Source organism: Bremia lactucae, linkage group LG6 (genome assembly GCF_004359215.1).
Source record: "Bremia lactucae strain SF5 linkage group LG6, whole genome shotgun sequence".
Classification (NCBI taxonomy): Eukaryota; Oomycota; class Peronosporomycetes; order Peronosporales; family Peronosporaceae; genus Bremia; species Bremia lactucae.
The window spans coordinates 4,327,745-4,348,226 of NC_090615.1; the positions used below are offsets into that span (position 1 = coordinate 4,327,745).

Consider the following 20,482-nt stretch of genomic DNA (forward strand, 5'->3'; position numbering starts at 1 on the left):
TCTCGTGCCAGCATCTTACCAACTAAGATGGGTCTGGCTCCTAACCAATGTCACAGAAGCACGCTACGTGCTACACCCGTAATTCGGACGTACACCCTACTTGGTAACATGTATAAAGAAGCTAAGCATCATGTAACGGGAAGGGGCCATAACATTACCCTTCCCTCCCAAGACACTTCTCACGCACTGTGAGCCTCACAGAAAATTTGATTCGATGAAGCAACGTTGCCACAGGCATCCAGGCAACGATGAATGAATGCGGAGTAAGCAACCATGGGGTGCCACAGAGGACTAGCAGCGTTAGTCCATATGTCCACATAAATGTCGCTGACCTTCGATCGCAATATACGACTTGTCGATAGCGGATGCTCCAGACTCCATACACCATGCGAGATAGTTTTAGTGCGTTTGCAGCTTGCGCGGAAAGTGATCGACGGTAATGCACCCAGACGTCATGGTGCGCCTTCATCCGGCGATGGGACCGTTTGGCGTCGAGAGGGAGCATTTTTGTGGGAAGTTCTTCGCGCTGATCATTCTCTCACCCCTTACGCGATAGATTGCATGGTAACGCTTGGAACGAGGAACGCCTTTGCTTCGCCCACGTCAGCTTCACGGATACAATATACTCGGGACGCCACGATCACGTGGCGTCGAACTTGAGGAGTGGCATATGTGGCTGAAAAAATCCAGCGTAATCTTTCGGTTAGTTTCAAAGATAATATGCCAAATAAAGCAATAAACGCATTTCTGGGGGGTTTGTGGGTGTTCTTCGTAAACAGAACTATGAAACTTTTCAGGATCCTCTCGGACCCCTGCTCTATTCTCGAAGCGGCAGAAGAATCGCCGGGGCACAACATACACACTTCTCCAAATTCGCGTACAGTTTGTTGTCATTCATACATAAAAACTCGTTTAAAGAACCCCAAATGCACAACAACTTCACCCAGGTTGCCCTCAGCGCGACCATGAACAAAATGTTGTCGAAAAATCTCGGCGCAAAGTCACGTATTTGTCGTAGCATATGCGAGACCATGCGATTAATTTGGTGTGAGCGCTCTATAGTGCGGCATTACAAACCTTTTTCCGAAGCATGTTGCTCGGCGGGCTTACCACTGTCACCAAAAATTCTCTTGGCCTCATCAAAATTTGGCAAAAGCTATCGGTCAGATCGATGACACTGTATCTGGCTCTCCTAGACATGGGATTCAACACCATGTCCTTCCTGAGGAATGATGCCTGCGCTGTAATATATGCATCGTTCAGGTATTATAGGCGTGGACAATACGCCATCCACTAGTTGCCTTCACACCGAAGGTAGGTCTTGAATGGGGCTATCACTGCTCTGCATATAGCCTACTTTGCGCCGGCCCTCGAAGAAATCGTCAATTGCCTTGAACTGATTGCGCAGCAGTGGCCACTGTCGCAACTCACAGTACTTCATGAGGTCAATCCCGTCTTTAGCTTCCCGATCACCAGAAAGTTGAGCGGGCATTTTGTGAGGAAACACGTCTGCGTATTAGCAGACTTTCGTGAACCGCGTAAAGCGAGGTCTCTTCGTACCTGCAACTTCCGTCGCACATGGACTTGTCAGCTTGAGTCTGGGATCTTGCGGATTCTTGACAGGATTTAAGTGTCCCATGCTGAACTTATACAGGATGCATTTTAAAACTTGGTCTGTCGCACCACACGCTTCTAGTCTTGGAGTCAGGTCGGTACTTGAGCTGACCCATATTCGGCATCACAAACCGTATGCTGAGCGCCTACTTGGTCGACTTAAGCCGGTTGTCGTTGTTGCATGCGAAAATTAAGTCGTTTACGTAAAGAGCCACAAAGATATTGTATTTATTGTTTCGCTAAACGACGCAGTGTTCTGCTTCACATTTATTAAATTACAGCTTCTGCATGGACTTGTCGATTCTCTGGTTCCATATTTGTGGTGATTACTTCAGACCGAAGAGCGACATTCGAGCTTGCGCAAGAGTCTGGGTGCGTTTGGTCAACATAGCCATTAGGCTGCACCATGTAGATGTCTTCGTCTAGTCAGCCATTGAGAAACGCCGACTTGGCATCCATCCGGTGTACCGTAAGATTGTATTTGGCCGCCAGAATGGGCAAGATTCTGATAGACATGAACTTTGCCACCGGTGCAAACGTTTCCGCATAATCGATGCCAAACTTCTGTAAACATCCCTTGAAACCGCCAAACGCGCCATGAACCTCTCGATAATTCCAGCTTGGTTTTCCTTAATTCGAAACACCCATCTGCAGCCAATCGCCTGGCGTCCCTTGAGTAATGGCACCAGCATTCTCGTCTCGTTCTTTCGAAGAGAGTTGATCTGATTTGCATGTTTCCTACCACTTGACCGCGATGTTAGATTACATTGCCGGTATAAACGTAGTCGGCATTTCTCCCGCTAAACCTACAACGAAGGCCGCGTCGAAACCTTCTTCTCTTGCGATTGCTGACATGTCTCTCAGAGTTTGTCGCTTAGACTTTAGGATTTGCTTTCTTTAACGACTGTGAACGCTGATGTTGCTTGCTGCCGGGTTCGATGTCTTCGTCCCGCACAGCTTCCTCTTTTTCGTCCTCTTCTGGATCAGAAGATGCTTCTTGGTCCGTGACATTTTCATCGGGAAGTTCCAATACCACTTCTTCGTGACAAGCGTGGCATCTCTTGCCGTCAAAGATGGTCTTCCATAAATTGCGCAAAAACAAAACACGGCTAGCTAGCACGCGACCGCTCTTAATTTCTTTAAATCGATAAGCTTTCTAATGCGCCGAGCAACCGATAAATTCCGAGAGCGCATCGACCGAGCGTCAAACTTAGTGTGTTTATCCTTCGGGACTGTCGCATACGCATGACATCCGAATACATTAAAATTGACCAAAAGTGGTTTCTTCCCCGTCAATACCTGATGCGGCGACTTTTCGTGCGTCGTGGAGCGTGCGGGACAACGATGCCGGAGGCATGTCGCTGTCATTACTGCTTCACCCTAGTATGACTTAGACAGTCCAGCATGTTTCAACATACAGCGCGCACATTCCGCCAATGTCCTTTTCATTCACTCAGCCACTCCATTCAGTTGGGACGTGTGCAGCGTCGAGAATTCTTGTACGATCCCTCGCTCGCTGCAGAACTTGGCCAATTCTTGCGACTTGTACTTACCGCCGTTGTCACTCCGAAGCTGCTTCATATGAACCATTACTCATCTGAGTTTCGGCAAACGCCACGAACTCCGCAAACTCGGCTGCCGCGTCCGACTTGTTTTGCAGCAAGTACGTCACACAAACGTGAAAGTACTCGTCGATGAACGTGACGAGGTTCTTCTTGCCACCTAAGGTTTATGTCTGCGTTGGCCGCAGACATCGCTGTGATAATGGCTTATAATAAATTCTTGGCGCAGTTCGGTGACTTGGGCATGGAACTCATTCGCGTTTGCTTACCGAATGCACAATCATCGAAACTCCGACTGCTTCACAGCCACCAAATTTTTCCAACGCCATAGCCTTTCTTAACGATGGCGTCTAGACCGCCATGGTCAATGTGACACAGTGGAAGGTGCCAGCGGTACGACGTGGTGTCCCCATGGCATCCCATCAATTTTGCTTAATTAGCTTCGTTATTAAGCATGATTTGCGTCATGCACAGCCTGAAAGCCCCTTGCCTTCACTTGCTCCAAGCTGCAACTTGATGTTCTTAGTCTTCGCGAACACCATCGTGCTTAAACGTCACAGACCCAACATCCTTGGTAAAATGCCCGACCGAAAACAGGTTGCGCGATAGCTTGGAAATAGGCCACACACCGGTGAGCACCCCTTCTTGATACCGCGAGTGTCATCATCGACATAACAATGTCGCCACCACCGATCGTCTTGAGCCACATAGTTGTCTGCGAGATGCATGTCCACTTGGATCATCTTTTTGTGCCTCTTCATACACTCTCTCAAGTGCGTCATGTGTTGCGTCGCTCCTGAGTCGACCAGTCAGATTTTACTCGACTTGGTGACTCCACCACCAACCGAGAACAGGTAGTAGCCGTTGAACTCGTCTTCATCTTCATTCGCCACAATCGCTCGCTGTGGCTTCTGTCACTCCGTTTTCTCACGAATTTACAAAGAGCACTTAGTGATCCAATGAGCTTGTTTACCACAGCACTGTTTTTCTGCGCTTGTGTCCCTTATTCTTCTAATACCGCTAAGTCATGAACGCTTGAACCTTTGATGTACTCTCTGTGCCACCACCTTGTTCGTTGCGCTTCAAATCCTCACACAGCAGTTTAGCCGTCACAAGTTCCCACGTCAGGGAATCGACCCTTGACTCCAAAGCTGTGATGATAAACGCGTACGACTCACTCAGACTTGCCAGAAGCGTGACTAATGAGTCGTCCTCGCTAATCAGAGCGCCCACTGCGTCGAACTGTTCTGCCAGAGTCTAGACCTTATTGATGTGCTCCAGCAGATCATCACCTTCTTCCATCTTGGTCGGTGGTTGTTGTTGGCCTGACTTCTCTTCTCGAAATGTCCTTCGAGCTTTGACCATGTATCGCACGCATTTTTCGCCCACCGAACTAGCGGCAGCCGCGAATCCTCCATCGCAAGACAGATGATCGCCAGCGCCGTGGAAGTCTTACGGTTGAACGTTCCTTGGTCCAGCACAGACGTGCAGTGCTCAAACTTAATCTCTTCTCTAACAACTTCCCATACGTCGCGATCTTCTAATTACCATCCGCATTCTGGACTTCCACGTGGAGCTGATTAAGCCGTTTATGCCTGGCGCCGAAGTTGATAGCAGATGGCGAATCGCAGCCGCCAAGTCTGCAGCCTTAACTGGAGCGTCTAGGATGGTGATCTATTAAGGATACGAAGCTGGTAATGGAGGCAAGAAGCATTCGCTGCATGACGTATATAACGTATTTAAAACCTTCTAACTTAAAAACGGGGGAGCTAAGTAACGGGAGACAAAAAGGCACAAACGGATAGCCGAACTTTTCAGCAAGTACTTCATACGGGTGACGACATACGATTCGCATCGAGCAAATATATTTTCATAATTGTCGCTCGAAATATAGGTTACCGACAGGAGATTTCGATTTGCGATGAAGTATTTATGGTTCGTGGTGCCGTAAGTTAGCATTGGCTTACTCGTACGTACAAAAATTTCTCTTTTGCCGTAAGTATGCCCAAATTTTATAAAGCCGTATACGAACTCCATTAGGCATCAATAAATTCCTGATCAATATTCATTTATACTAAAACGTATTTTTTCTTGTCAAAGGACGACGACACGTGGAGTGTCGCCGGCAACGGCTCTGTAGTACAGTTAGCCGTTGCGTGTTGTGCATCGATCGGATAGCGATCGATATAGAGCCGGTAGATCTTTGAAAGATTGCTTGGATCTGCGATTCTTTCATCAGCTAATTGCAGCACAGCCCATCAGCCGGGCGCGACTGGCTAGAAGAGTTCAAGTTGAGGACAGTTAATCGGTACCTGGATGAACCAAGCCGATAGTACTTCGACACGATGAAGGTCAGCTGCGTAGAATGGTTATGTACTTGATGAACAATATTCTTGAGGCATACGAAAAGGTAATCGCCGTCGAACATGCAACGCCATTAAGGCAACCAGGAAGACGGCCAACATTTTTGCACGTTCTGTACAAAGGCTGTCCAAGCTTAAGGCAAAGGTTTGACATCCTTTGCCCGCTTAGAAGAGTACCACCGATGCCGGAAAAAGTTATCGATGAAGAATTCCGTCTCATCCTCACCAGGCTTGTGAAGCCTGGATGAGTCGAATAACGGAATATAATATCGATCGTTGGTCATACCAGACCAATGAATTAGGTTATCCTTAAAGGGCAACCAAGGCCTCTTTTCAGGAGCGAATCGTAATGTATTGCGGTCCCTCTCCTGTTAACTGATGTTAACGTTAAAGTTAACTTGGCCCTTGGAGAGATCTCTAGAATCACTCCTTTCCTGATGATACAAACTAGCCCCACCACCAGCACTCTTCCCTTTGCGACTACTTAGTTCCCGGAGACGCATACTAACGTCACCAGAGTGATCAACGCCCACGGAGTCTCATCACATGTCTCCACACCAAAGAGGTCCAACGAGTCGAGCAATCTCGTCATCACCTCTCTGTTTGTCACGTTAGAACCCAAAGGTTCAACGCACTCGGCCTTGATTGATCCGGCCGATTGATAGCTTTAGGCCCTCATTTCATCAGGTCTTCTATTTGTGGTTCCGTGGTGGCCAAAATTCTTTTCAGCTGCAGCCCACTGCACCAGTGAAAAACTACAGGAATCAATCTTGCTGCACCAATTTTATATATGGTGATGTAGGGTTGGCCGGTGCGATCCATATCGCTTTTCCAGCTGAACCCGCTCTTGTTGCGTCAGCCGTGCATCCATTAACTAAGTATGTTTTCTGCACTTGCCGTGCGGACTTGTGACTCGGTGGTAGGATGTTTGTGGTACGATTATTTCGTTTCCACACCAGGTCGCAACTCAACCTTTCGATGAGTCCTTTTAATCTGTCCGATTAGTCGGTCCCGTCTTCAAACGCTCATTGTCGCTCCTTTGAGGAGATACCGCGCTTTCAGGTGTCGTCGGGTCGGCAACATCGGTAGCGGTGTCTGAGCGTCGATGGTCTCATAGCCTCCTCAATCCTTGAACGCCCGAAAGGGTAGATTTAGAAATAGAAAATTTATTAATCTTCTTTCCTCCGTCATCCTCGCATACTATCGTCGATTTCCTCGTGCACGCGGCCAACAGCCACTTTAATACAAGATGCACTAAAACGGTTTCTCCTTTCCAACACTCGAGTCGGCTAAAAGAAGACGTAATGCAAGGTCGCAAGCTTGTGGTATCATTTCAAGAAGCAGATATAAATAGTGTCGGCAAATAAATTGATTACTATGTCAATTTGACATTTTCGCGTGAGGCTGATAAGCATAATGTGTAGTTGAGCAAATGCCTCAGTAAGCGTATAAATAAACGACATCGGTAGCTCCTGCAAATATACTATTTGAGAATGACTGGCAAGTAAGGAGCCTCATGTCCGGGTGAGTGACAGGTCTAGCTTACCTTAATTCACTTTTATCAGAGCCACTTAAAGCCGGTGCCGGATAATATAATTCGAAAGTGCAGTACTCAACCTCTTTATTATTTAGTTGTAACCTACAGAGGCTGGAATTGTCTTACGCAATTTTGCTTGGAAAGGATAACATATAATTCATTCTCTAGCTTTCTTACACTTACCACTTCAAGGGTTACTACCTCGAAAGTTCAGCGGTGATACCAGTCTCATCTCCATCGAAGCTACTTCTCTGATAACCGAAGGTGTAATGGGGTTGTACGTTGGTTGTAAATCACTAATGTTGTGTGGTGACACTAGGTGATATCGGTGATACCTTATCAGTAGAATGACCGACACTTGATAGCCATCAAATAAAAAAATTCTGGTAATGCGAATCTTGATAATATGTTAGGCGTACTTAAGATATGGTGAAACTAAAGTTCAGTTCTCCTTTTGGTATAAGCGTTACGAGCCTTGCTAAGGCTTGCGCAGTGATCATTAAGAGTTCGAGGCGTGCTAAAGGCCCGGTTGCTGTGTGACTCTACGATCGTTAGTTCCTTAAACCAGGACTTATTAACTCTGTAAGCTAGTACAACTCTCTACGTAGTTTCTTTATTTCCGTTAAACTAATTGGCTCTTTAATTCAATAAGTCTTCCTCTGACTAAGGAGCTAGGTAGCTCCGCTACAGAAGGCAATAGCTGATCGTCGACAGATCCGACTGAAGCAAGCGTCTAGAGATCCCAATAATTATATGAAAGACATATTAAAGCTTGGAAGGGCTTTTCTTATAAGTTACGCCACCACAGTCAAATAGTCAAATTCAAACTGTTCAATATAAGCCGCATACAAATTTTACGTATAAATGTGTATTTACGTATAACTGAGCAGATTGCAAAAAAACGAGCTAGGAACACGACAGAAATGCCCTTAATGCAATGTTTTTCAGAGCACCTTACTCTGTCAAGGAATGATATGGCTCGCACTTGCAGGCGGTCTTCGAGAGCTTTTTCAATACAGAAAATTTACAAAGTCCTTTTGTTGGTATCGTCTATCCATATATCAGATTGTTAAGAATCTCGACCGAAATTGCACACTCCACTGTGTTGTGATATTATCACGAAAGTAAATTCTAATGCGTATAGAAAGGCGCACTTAACATCTTACATGCAGTACTTCGCAGTGATTCGCGTACGCAGTACAGTCCTCCCTCTGATAATTTAAAGGCTCTTTCATCTAAATTATCAGAGGTATTAGTTATCGGATAACAGTAAGTTATAAGTTAGGGACCATAAAACGACCATGGTGGACGTCAAATACTATGAGTTAGTGGAGGTTATAAGTTTTCGGGAGATATGTTATCAGAATGGGGACTGTATACACTGCAACCTGTCTAAAATAAAACCGTGTTTTTTGATAACCTCCTTAAAGCTATAACTTACTTCCGTTTTAAGGTCTGGCACAAAGTACAATTTTAAAAACCTTTATAATCTGATTATTAATTGCAATTTAAGGTCTCGTTTTTTTTTAAATTTATTACTCATACAATTTTTCATAAAGAAAAAAATTGATACTCGTAAATAATCTAAAGCAGTACCTAAACACGTCTGGAGAAATCTCGTACGTCAGGCTGAATCATTTGGTCTGTGCGGATCGCTTTAACCCTGTCCTTCATCTGCTGTACTGGCTTTCGGAAACTCAGCGCATCGCCATCCTGTTGCAGCCAGAATGTCTCAAGTACCTCAAGTGCTTTTTGAGCATCGACGACAGTGATCTGAGGCAATTCCTGGCTGTCATCCTGCTCATCCTCAGGCTGAGTCGAATGGTCGTTCTCAATGATATCATCCACGTCTGGAATGTATGATGTAATCCGCTCAGCAGGATAGTCTAGCAGGTTGCTGATGTCCATCGGGTTGGGATCCCTAAAGCATCCAATCTGATGTTCCACTTCCACCATTACTTCATCGTCAAGGCACTGCTCCGTGAGCACTGGTGCAGCATCAGCTGGTTCTGACTGGATGTTGCAGTGCCGGAAACAGTTGGGTAGTCTCAGTGCGGACATCGTTAGCCCATGCTGAGACTGACATCTGGATAGCATGAAAGATGTTAATCTTTGACGGCTCAACGACGCCATTGTCGAGATCCTGAAGGAGCATACGGTCAAATCTGCGCCGGTAGTACGCTTTGAGGTTGCATATGATTCCCTGGTCGCAAGGCTGAAGCTTTGATGTCATGTTGGGCGGAAGGTAGTGGATGTCGTGCTGCGAAGTGCGATCCGCTGCGGCAGACCAACAAGCGAAACGTGTGCACTGCAGTTGTCCACGATCGGCAGCACCTTGCGGTTTGCCATCGTCCGATCGAAGTCCCTCAGCCACTCCAAGAATGTGATTTGTGTCATCCAGGCCTTCTTGTTGCTGTTATACTGACAGCCAAGGTTCTGGAGATTGAAATGGCGGAAGCAGCGAGGAGTGGCGTACTTACCAATGATTCATTGGGACATTTTGTCGGACCCATCACCATTGCAGCAGACAGCCACAGTTATCCGTTCCTTATTTTGCTTCCGCCCCTCCAGCTGCCGTGTTGCAAGCAAATTGTCAGCTGAAACAGAAGAAGTGCATTAGCCACCCGATAATAAAATTTGATTTCCTTTGTAGAGTGCTTACCTGCATCCGATAGAACAAGCCAGTCTCATCCATGTTGTAAATATCCTTCCATTCATACTGATTAAGTACCTCACGTAGGGGAGGAAGTGCATCCTCCACAGCAAACCATGTCCACCCAGCCGCTTTCTCCGAAGCGGCGATAGGAGCGGCTTCCATTCCGAGCTTTGAAAGATTCCAGCCAGCCATTTGAAAGCTGAAATGGTTCATGTCCTGGACGAAGACGGTCCAGAATACGCTCTGCATGTTCACGGACAAGGACTCCGCTGAGATTGATGCGATCCTGGTGGGTAGTGAACCAAGCCAGCAGAGCTGATTCCCTCAGTGGATACTTGACTGAACGCTGGCGTTTGGCACTCATGTTGCTGTCCTCTGAAAGCCGAAATAGGACGGCCTTCCTCTTCAGCGTGTTGGAGACCGTCGCCTGGCTGACCCTCAGCTGGTAATTGTCCTGAAGCCAATTGACAAGCTCAGCCTGAGTCAGTGCGGGTTTCTCTGTGTGATGTTTGAAGAGAGCCACACGGCATCGTCCGTCATTTTTGTGTGGCGTGTTTCTCTTAGAGGCATTGTTGATGTGCTGCTGAGTTGTTCTTGGGGGATTGGGGGGAGAGGCCTTTCATTTATAGCCACATCCCTCCAAAAAAGCGAAATATTTAATTTATTTGGCGAGTAGTACACCTGCCTACAATTATAACCTTTCTAGTTTATCAGGAAGAGGCGTCCTAAAATTATTACTTTAGACAGGTTCTACTGTACTTCAAACTTGACTTACTGTGCTTTACCCTGACATTCTCTTGACGTGTGCTTATTGCCCTTCTCACCCTAAAGACGCCGAATGCGGACGCTAGTGCCGTTTAGCCTTGTTTGCCAAAGAGGCGTCAAAGACCTCATTGCATTTACGACAATCACTTGGCTGAAGGAGAGCATTAAGCGTTCGTCGACAATACATGTCAAGTTACTCTAATAATTTTAAATCGCGACAACAGCTGCATTTCTTATAAAATTAGACTGAAGAGAGTTAAACCAGAAACTTAGAGTTTTGCGTATTGCCTTTTGTGACATAGCACTTTGTGCCAGATTTGTTTGACAACTCTCGATCAAAGCTGCGAGTTTGTTTGTTTTTTTGTTTGTTTTGTGAGGTACATGACAGTCATCAAGCTACACTGTAACTAGCGACGCGAGAATGTCACTACGGCTAATGCCTACAGATACTTTGCCGGAAACGCCGGCTTTTTACCGGGCAAGCCGAATTTTTTCTTATACTAGTACCTCTGGGTGCCACCTGTAACGAAGCACTGCCGACTTGAACTGCTTCAGTACAAGTCCGCTTCGCACTGCTTCAGTGCGAGTGGTGCCTCACGTCACTTCACGTACACTTGTACGTCCAGAGGAAGACTCTCTTTAAAACACTTGCTTTAAAGAGGAATAAAAGTAAACTGTATTTGATATAGTTAAGTTCTTCTGTTTCTATCTATTTAGTACTAATTCAATTAAAACTTAATACAAAACATGTAACAAAGTCTTATCTGTCTCTCTCTTTGCGCGCGTCCAGCGCTGACTGGACCGCGGGGAAAGAAGGTATAGTGGCCTATTCTACCAATAGATAAGCTTTCCGAATATTACTACGTCAAGTAATATTCTCCAAATATTCTATATCTCTTAGATAACATATTAATTAACAACCTTTAAATGTTGATTTCATGGAACTTTACACCCCGTTACATCATCCCTCCCTTAAATGACAAACACTCGGAATGTTATTGAATAGAGTGGTCCCTATAAGACCACTTAAGTCGATACGATGTTGATCGGTCAGAACCATCACTTTCAATTCTATCGCATGGCTAACGTGTACATGCGGAATTCGAATAGTGCGGCGCCTTCGGCTGCGGTACATGCAGCCGCGGGTGACGCATTATTGTCTCTTCCGGCAGACGTTTCGTCTGCCGTAGTATCATCTTCTCCGCAACACTAGATCTTGCGGGTGCACTTGGTGACTCACCACGTGAATGTGACTCCTCTTCGGAGGTCGATAACGATTGCGAGTCCGACGAAATGACCGACTCGGGGAGCGCAGAAGAGTCGCTTGATCATCGTCAGGCGGCTGACTATGAGCCTTCGAAGGACGGGGCTCAATTGGATGGGCGTGCTTATAGCGTTCGCTATAGCATGTTTTGTTTCGACGATGAGGATGATTCCTCACCGCCAGCACCGTCTCCCGTGCCGTCACCCGCACATATTTATGTACGTGGTGATGACGATGGCTTACGCCATCGTGATAAAATTTCTTGTGGTACCCCTGCTTCAGTGGGTACCACTCAGGGGATCATAGACACTATATTGTCTCGTCTTGCCCCTGAGAAGAAGCCGTGGCTTTTGCACGAACTGCTAATTAATAGCTTATCAGTATAGACTGCTCCTCGCAACAAATATCCCTTATTTACTGCGACAAAGCTACATGGCCTTGATCCCAGCGCGAAGAACTTTCGCGCTGAGGAAGATTTTTATCTCGATGCTTTTTTTTAAACATCGATGGTATAGTGGCAACAACAAGCGAGATAAAGTCTCGCTTATGCAAGCCTGGACCGCGTTCATTCGCAATGTCAAAGACATTGGACGCGAAGCCTAGCTTCAAAGATTTCACGGATTCGCGTAAAGTCTTTATAAGCCTGCCTCACGTGACAACCGATCCAATTGGTGCAAGATTTAAACTGCATCATTGTCACGTGAGGCAGCACTTCCATGCCTCATGTGTGGTGATCCCTGTCCGTGTTTTGTTGACAACACGAAGCGAGTAAAAGGGGGTGTCTTTTCTCTTTCTTCGCCCTGGGGAATGGCTCGCATCTCTATCGAGATGCGCGATGCGAATGACGTTTTGCAATCGATTTACAGGCGCCAGAGGCGCGTGTTTTCCGATGGACCTTCTGATCCATCGGATAGGTCTCGTCATACTGACGGACGAGGCCTTCAACGCCACAACCAGCTGGGAACGAGGTTTCCAGCTGTCATGCGAAGGTGGATAACCGCGCCAGCGAACCAGATAACTCGTTCGCTGCCCCTTCACATCACGGTGGTTCTGGATACGTTCCACAAGGAAACGTTGACCATCGAGGGAATCCACCAATGGTTGTGGTGAAGGAGAAAAAATAGATCCGAACCGTGTGTCGGATCGAGAGTCGAAGATCGACAAACCCGACCGCTGCCTGCATGCATTGGAGGAGGGTCTTGAACACGAGCGCGGTAAGCGTCAGTCGCTGGAGCAAACGGTGCAAGCTCACTATATCGAACGGTTGGAAAACCGTTCGAAGAGTGCGTACTCAATGTTTGAGTACGAACGGAAGTATCATGCTCTTCGTGATGAGGTGTCGTCAGCTCATCGCGGTTTCGAGGATCTTCGGACCCGACATGAGAATCTCTAGATTCAGCATGAGAATCTGGTTCGTGACCACAAGAATTTTTAGGGATTCTGAAAAAGGGTGGTCAGATCCGTCCTTGGAAGAAACTTCGTACTGATGGTCGACCAACGTACAATTCTATTGTGTACGCATTGCCTTTGCGATGCAGCACACGGAGTGGCCCAATGAATTTGGGTAGTCGTTTACTGCTACCCACATTAGTGGCTACCCCCTTAGGTAAGTTTACCGTATAGACTAGTACTAGTTCATTAATTTTAAATGAAAGAACATTTGCTCTTCCACGTTTGTCTGCGTTCCGTTTCCGACTGTCCACTGCGTTAGCAATGGAATCCTGTACGAAACGTACTACGACAGCCAGCGAGTTTCCTCTGCTGGCTCATTTGTTTTGTCTTTTTCAGTGCGCTTTGTGCGCACTGCCATGATATCTTTCTCATCTTCGATGTCGATAACTTCGACATCACTCGCGTCGTTAGTAATATCGACGTGTGATGAGCATTAGCCAGAAATGGTTTGCTCGTGCGAGTCCCCCCCCCTAAACTAGAGGATCCCTATAATTGTGTGGGTATGCGCGGATGGCGTAAGCCATTCACCAAGAACGCTGTATGCGTTGTAGACCCATGCACCGAATTGTTGATGTTGAATTTGACCAATAGTAAAAACTCGCCCCAATTTGGATACGTTCGGACGTAACCTCGAAGTATATCTTCGAGGACGCGATTTACGCGTTCCGTCTAATCATCTGTCTCTGGATGATCAGAAGTTGACATAGTCAGCCGTGCTCCGATCTCTCGGAACACGGATTGCTAAAACTCCGCCGTGAACCGTGGATCTCTATCCGAAACAAGTTCACGGGGTAAGCCGTGGAGTTTGATACCGTGACGATAAAGACACGGGCACAACCCGGAGCCGTGATCGACTCTGATACTGCAACAGGATGTACCATCTTGCTGATCTTTCTACAAAAACAAGGATTTCATTGTTTTTGTGATCGTCTTCGGGAAATCCGAAGACGAAGTCCATAGATACGGACTGCCAACATCCTGCCAGAAGTGGTAGAGGTTGGAGAGGTGCATGGGGTGAAGGGCTAGGCTTCACCCGATGACATACCCTGCAAGCACGAATGTACTTGACCACGAACTGATACTGGCGGGGCCAGTAAAACTCGCGACTTGCTGTGAGATAAGTTTTCTCACGTCCACGATGCCCACTTGTTGGTGCATCGTGACACTCACACATGATGCAAGAGCAAATTAGTTTGAGTTGGGACGACGACACGTGGAGTGTAGCCGATAACGGCTGTGTAGTGCAGGAAGCCATTTGTGTTGTGTATCGATCGGATGACGATCGATATAAAGCCGGTAAATCTTTATAAGATTTATTGGATGGATTCATGAGAAGATTTATTAAATATAGAAGGTCTTTATCGTCTGTGGAGGCTTTTTTATGTCATTAAATAAAGTGGATGACGGAACACTTGTCGTGAATGTTGCAAATAGTGGGATTATTTCCACTTTTGGAGTGCGCAGCCGACTCGAAATCGTGTCGGCGTGATAACGCATCAGTGACGACATTAAGTCGTACTGGTTTATATTCTACGGAATAATTATACTCCGCGAAGAAGGATAGCCACCTCGCCATCCTTTGCGAGAGGTGCGGGCTGTTTACGGTCGTGCGTAATGACGCATTATCCGTACATACGATGAACGGTCTATCTCCGAGGAGATAGACCTTAAATTTAGCCAGTGCATATTTCATGGCAAGACGTTCCTTGTTATGCACTGGGTAATTGCGTTTAGCTGGTTGCAGCTGACGCGATCGGTAACGGACGACGCTCTCCGCGCCGTCTGTATCGTATTGCCTTAACGCACAGCCGATTGCGAATTTTCTGGCGTCACAGATGGTCTGTCTTGAACTGCAATCGCCAAGATGGGCAATTGCATCAAGCTTTGCTTGATACCTTCAAAGGAACGCTGACAATCAGCGTTCCATGGCCATTTCTCGTCTTTCTTCAAGAGACGAGAGAGATGAACTGTCATCTCGGCATAATTGCGTGAGTACTTGTGAAAGTACGCCGCTAGCCCAAGGAACTTTCTAAGTCCCTTGACATCGACTGGAACTGGCCAGTCGGTAATTGCCTTGATCTCTTCGGGATCAGGGCGCACGCCGTGTTTCCGACGATGCACCCAAGAAGTGGTATTTCGCTTGCAGCGAATATACACTTCTTGAGATTTGCGTACAACTTTTGCTTTCGCATAAGTGTAAGAACCTGACGAACGTGAGTTTTATGAACTTCCACATCCGTCTTTCCATCCATGGCCAGGCTACGGAGGAATATATCGTCAAAAAAATCGGTTCGAATTCTCGCACCGGTCTCGACAGATTTGTTCCGCATCTGTTGAATGTTGCAGGGAAGTTACAAATCCCCTGTAGCATTACTAGCCATTCCCATAGCATCCTACTGGGAGTGCTCACTGCTGTGTACGGGATGTCCCGTTCACGCATAAGGATCTGATAAAATCCATCCATCAGATCCATAGACGAAAAGATTGTACTCTTAGACATACCATCTTTGATTACGTCTTTTCAAGGTATCGGCGTTTGAGCAGGTACCGTTGCAACATTCAATTTATTGAATGCGTGCACTATCCGCCACCCTTATGTGGCCTTTCGCACACAGAAGGTCGAAGAGCTATGTGAGGAGGTTGACTCTCTTACATGGCTCGCTTTTAATCGATCGATAAAGAATTTATCGATCGCAAGTACTTGTTCAAAAGGCAGTGGCCATTGCTTCATGACACAGTACTTCGAGCCCGGTTTGAGCTCGATCTCATGTCGCTGCCTTTATCCTTAGGCAACTCGCATGGAACTGTTTCAGGGAACACATTCCTGAATTCAATCAAATCCTTGTATAAAGAATTTGTCTGAAATGACTCCCAGGATTGAGTATCTCTCCTAATTTGAGTCTTCACATCGAGGACACTTTCGTCCATCGATGAGCGCGTTCGTTCTCTGCATAAAATACCGCTGACCGAATATCGGTTACATATTCGTCCTCTGTGACGAGTACGCAGAGCTGCTTGATTCTACCACTATGCAGATCTCTCAAGAACCGCTTGGTTCTAGGGTCAGTAGTTGAGTTATCTCCGAAGTTAACGTCGAAGGCGCATACAGATCTAGAGTATTAGCGCCTACTCTTGAACCGTCATTGAACAAGACATTCAATGTCTCGGTTTCTCCCTGGAATTTATCCACAGGCTGCCGAGGGATTTTTCCCTCGGGATCTAGAAGTCTAGTAACTTCCACTATTTGAGGAGATTTCTCCTCAAGTACGTGGGGACCTCTTCCCTCAACGTCTTCCGAACTGTGATAGCGCTATCACAGTCGGGTCCTCTACGGTCGACTCTCTACTACTCGACCTAGGATCATCGTGTCGTCCCTTTTGGACAACCGGTATCTTCCTTGGATGTCGCCCGCTAGGCGACGTTCATGTCTCAATCCACTCGACTTATTCGATTGTTGGACCTTCGGCGCTGCCTGTGCATTCGCACAGCCGCCGGCAGCTGACTCCACAGTGTAATTAGTCACCACAGAGTGATTAGTTATCACACTGTGATCTTGTGCAGTCGTACAAATATACCACAAGTGAGGCCATCGCCACTCACGCGTAGAACATCCACAAACTTTCGCTCCAAGACGTTCATCAGATGGCCATCTGATGAACAAGCGGCAGGCATCATTACGGATCGATGCTGCCAGCTGATTTTTCGCTCATACTTTCCGAGCCAAGGTAAATCTAGGGTGACGTCAAATTTGTCATCCAAATCCAGTACGATGGAATCATCATCATACTGTAAATATTTTTAACGTGTAGTGAAATTTCACTACGCGTTTCATCACTGTTCTGTCGCTAGGCGCACCGTCATCCTCGTTGGAAGGATGTCGCGCTCAACATATTTGAGCCTACGACCCTCTAGCGACTGGCGACGAATAAAGATATTCGACGTCCCACAGTTCACTAGGACTCGAAGTGACAAATCATTTGTCGCTTTTAACTTTACTGTGAAAAAAAAAATGGTACCTCATTGCCAGGTGCAGAGACACGTAATGACTGTGTGTCTGGAGCAACTTTCGTCAAGAGATTTGCAAATTCTCTTGAGGTTGCTGGATCAGTAGGGCGTTAGCCCCTACTAACCCCGACCGTTTTTTGGCGGTCCGCCTTGCTATTGCATCTCTGCAATCGCTTGTTGTTCGAAAAGCGAGGTTTCTTGAATTTGACATAAGAAAGGTCCATAGGTTCTGGACCTCCAAGTTCGTGTCGTTTTGGAGAACGATATGATGACGAACTAGCTTGAGCCTGTCTCAAGCTAAAGTCCATCTGTCCCACATACGGATATTGCTTCTTCAAGCGTATCCAGTTCCAAGCGGAACAGGAGGGTCTTTACGGGACCATCCGTAAGACCTTGCATGAACACGGTAATCAACGTGTGTTCATGGACTGGGTTATTTGTGATACAGCTCGCTAAGAGTCGTATATGCTGGGCGTAAGCGTGAACATCACTCATGCCTTGCTTGAGTTTCAGAAGCTCTGATCGAGATCTGAGCTCAGCCCTGGGCGGTTTAAACGTAGTTTGAGCCGGGCTTTAACAGCCTCTAGCGACCCAAAGACATATGGGTCGCGCAACGCCTAGTGCCCAAGTTTTGGCACGACCTGCCAAATTTGACTGAGCAAATGCGACTTGCATTTACTCGTCGACGATATGACGAGCCTTTATGGCATCATCCAATTCGACGAACCATCCTAAGAGGAAGTCTTCTTCGACTTCCCTACACTTAGTGATGTCAACCTTTAAGGTTTTCGGACGACGCGTGTGCGTCATCCCAGGTACAGGGGTCTGTACCTGTTGTAACCTCAACAGTTCTGCCTGTTGAGAGCCTTGCTGATTCAGCAAGGCTACTTTTTCCTTCATCTCGTCAAGTTCATGTTGTATATACTTGGCGATGGCTGAAAGGAGGGCATTTCTATCCAAAATCGGACAGCATGGCCAAGATGGCATCGTTCCCTACGGTCGAACTCATTCGTTCGACCGCACTCCTTTCTATGTCACTTAGAAAGGAGTAGCTATCACGCGAAACGTGATGCGTATTCCCATTATCATCTAACATGTCCATGTTAGCTGATGGAAATGTTGTCCTTGGACGAACTACAAAGTGCTACCAGGTGTAACGGGGCACTGCCGACTTGTACTGCTTCAGTACAAGTCCGCTTCGCACTGGTTTAGTGCGAGTGGTGCCTCACGTCACTTCACGCACACTAGTACGTGCAGAGGAAGACTCTAATTAAAACACTTGCTTTAAAGAGGGTTAAAAGTAAACTGTATTTAATATAATTAAGTTCTTCTGTTATATCTATTTAATACTAACTTAATTATATACTATACAAAAATATGGAACAAAGTCTTATCTGTCTCACTCTTTGCGCGCGTCCAGCACTGACTGGACCGCGGAGAAAGAAGATATAGTGGCCTATTCTACCAATAGATAAGCTTTCCGAATATTACTACGCAAAGTAATATTCTCCAAATATTCTCTATCTTTTAGATATAATAATTAACAATCGTTAAGATCAGTCCAGACGCCCCGACAATTTTTTGTCCGGGTTTTATGCTTCTACGAGAGGCCGGGCTCGAGGTACCAGGGTTCCCGGTTGGTACAAACGAGTCTTGTGTGTCACACATTTTTTAACGACCTTGGTTTTAAACGCAGTGGAATTTGAACAGTCAATCAAACGATTGAAATAGGTGGTGCTGGCCCAAGGCACCAGGGGAGTCAACTGCGAAGTTGTTGCAGTCAGTCTTCCATTACATTTTCAAACAAGTTGCGTAGTGAAAAGCGTCGATTGATTTTTACCAATTAGAACCGAAAATGACGCTTCTATACTAAAAGTTGAGGGTCTTACCATGATTTTTCAGAGATTCTACAGCTCTTAGAGAATGAAGCCAAAATCAATAACATTTTGAGGACGGTAAAAATTTTGCATCAATATTTTCCAAATTAATTTCAAATTTCGTGCTTTGTCATATAGTTTCCTATCACTTGGTCGCATCAGAGTCGACATTGTCCAATGTATACGCGCCAAGCTCGCCTTCGGTATCTTTCGATTTGCCTGGCTTGTCGATAATATGCCCCCCCTGCTTATTCTGTTTTTGGATATTACCAAAGATAGCGAGCGCCGATGCAATCATGCTGGAGGGGTCATTCGTGTTGGCTGGAAGTAGCACGGTCGTGCCTTCCTTCGCAATATTGCCAAATGCGTCTACGTACTTTTCCGCCACTTGAAGTGCCACAGCATCACGCCCACCCGTCTCCTGTATAGCGCCTGATAGACGCTGGATAGCCTGAGCTGATGCATTTGCTTTGACAAGAATCGCGGCAGCCGCACCTTCAGCTTCTAGCACGGCAGCGCGCTTCTTACCTTCGGCCACATTTATGTACGCCTGACGCTCACCTTCAGAGTCCAAAATCTCGGCGCGTTTTCGCCGCTCGGCTTCAGCCTGCATGTCCATAGCCGCCTTGACACTACGGGGCGGAGCAATGTCCCGGATTTCATACCGCAAACACTTGATACCCCAAGCTTTTGAGGCCTGGTTGATGGACTCTACAATGCTTTGATTAAGCGACTCGCGCTCCTCAAAAGTTTTGTCAAGCGTGATCTTTCCAAGTTCTGAGCGCATAGTGGTCTGTGCTAGCTGGGTGACAGCGTAGAGTGGGTCCTCAACGCCGTAGCTGGCATTGTATGGATCAATAATCTTAACGTATAATACGCCATCGATGCTAATAGTCACATTGTCACGCGTAATAGCCGTTTGTCCAGGAATCTTAATAGCCTCTTCTTTCAGCGAGTGCACGTAGGCAATTCGGTCTACCATTGGGATTAAGAAGTGCAATCCCGGAGTCAGCACATCGTGGAACTTGCCGAAACGTTCCACGACCCACGCACGCTGCTGCGGTACGATCAGAATGCCCTATAATGACAGTGTATCCATTATTAATATTCGTGAGTGGCAATTCGTGTTGATCACAGCGTACGATATTGACGGGCGTGGCCTGCAAGTGAGGCATTCCACTGTCGTCGAACGACTGGACGAGCGCAGGACGTGAGTTGTGCAGCTGTCGCAGTGTATTATTCTGTAACATTGGGCTATTGATACGCGCAATAACCATCGGCCCAAGATGCGGACGCGAGTGGCGGGCAGCCCTCAGAAGCGTCGCGGCAAGCATGGCAAAATTAGATTGTCCAATATTTCTCCGGATGATCAAAATTTAAAATTGAA

General features: G+C 46.6%; 1 protein-coding gene across 1 annotated transcript; it reads right to left on the reverse strand.

The window, feature by feature from the left end:
• Nucleotides 1-19,162: 19,162 nt before the first annotated feature.
• CCR75_004326 (uncharacterized protein) lies at nucleotides 19,163-20,482 on the reverse strand. Its single transcript, XM_067962412.1, has 2 exons — nucleotides 20,238-20,482; nucleotides 19,163-20,173 (listed from the first exon to the last, which is right to left on the reverse strand). The coding sequence occupies exons 1-2, from the start codon at nucleotides 20,427-20,429 to the stop codon at nucleotides 19,241-19,243; spliced, it is 1,125 nt and encodes a 374-aa protein (XP_067818068.1). The 5' UTR covers nucleotides 20,430-20,482; the 3' UTR covers nucleotides 19,163-19,240.

Excerpts from the sequence above, each read along its gene's own strand:
- CCR75_004326 (XM_067962412.1), bottom strand. The coding sequence starts at position 20,429 with ATGCTTGCCGCGACGCTTCTGAGGGCTGCCCGCCACTCGCGTCCGCAT. Across the intron at positions 20,174-20,237 it reads AGGCCACGCCCGTCAATATC|GGCATTCTGATCGTACCGCA; the intron begins GTACGCTGTGAT and ends CTGTCATTATAG.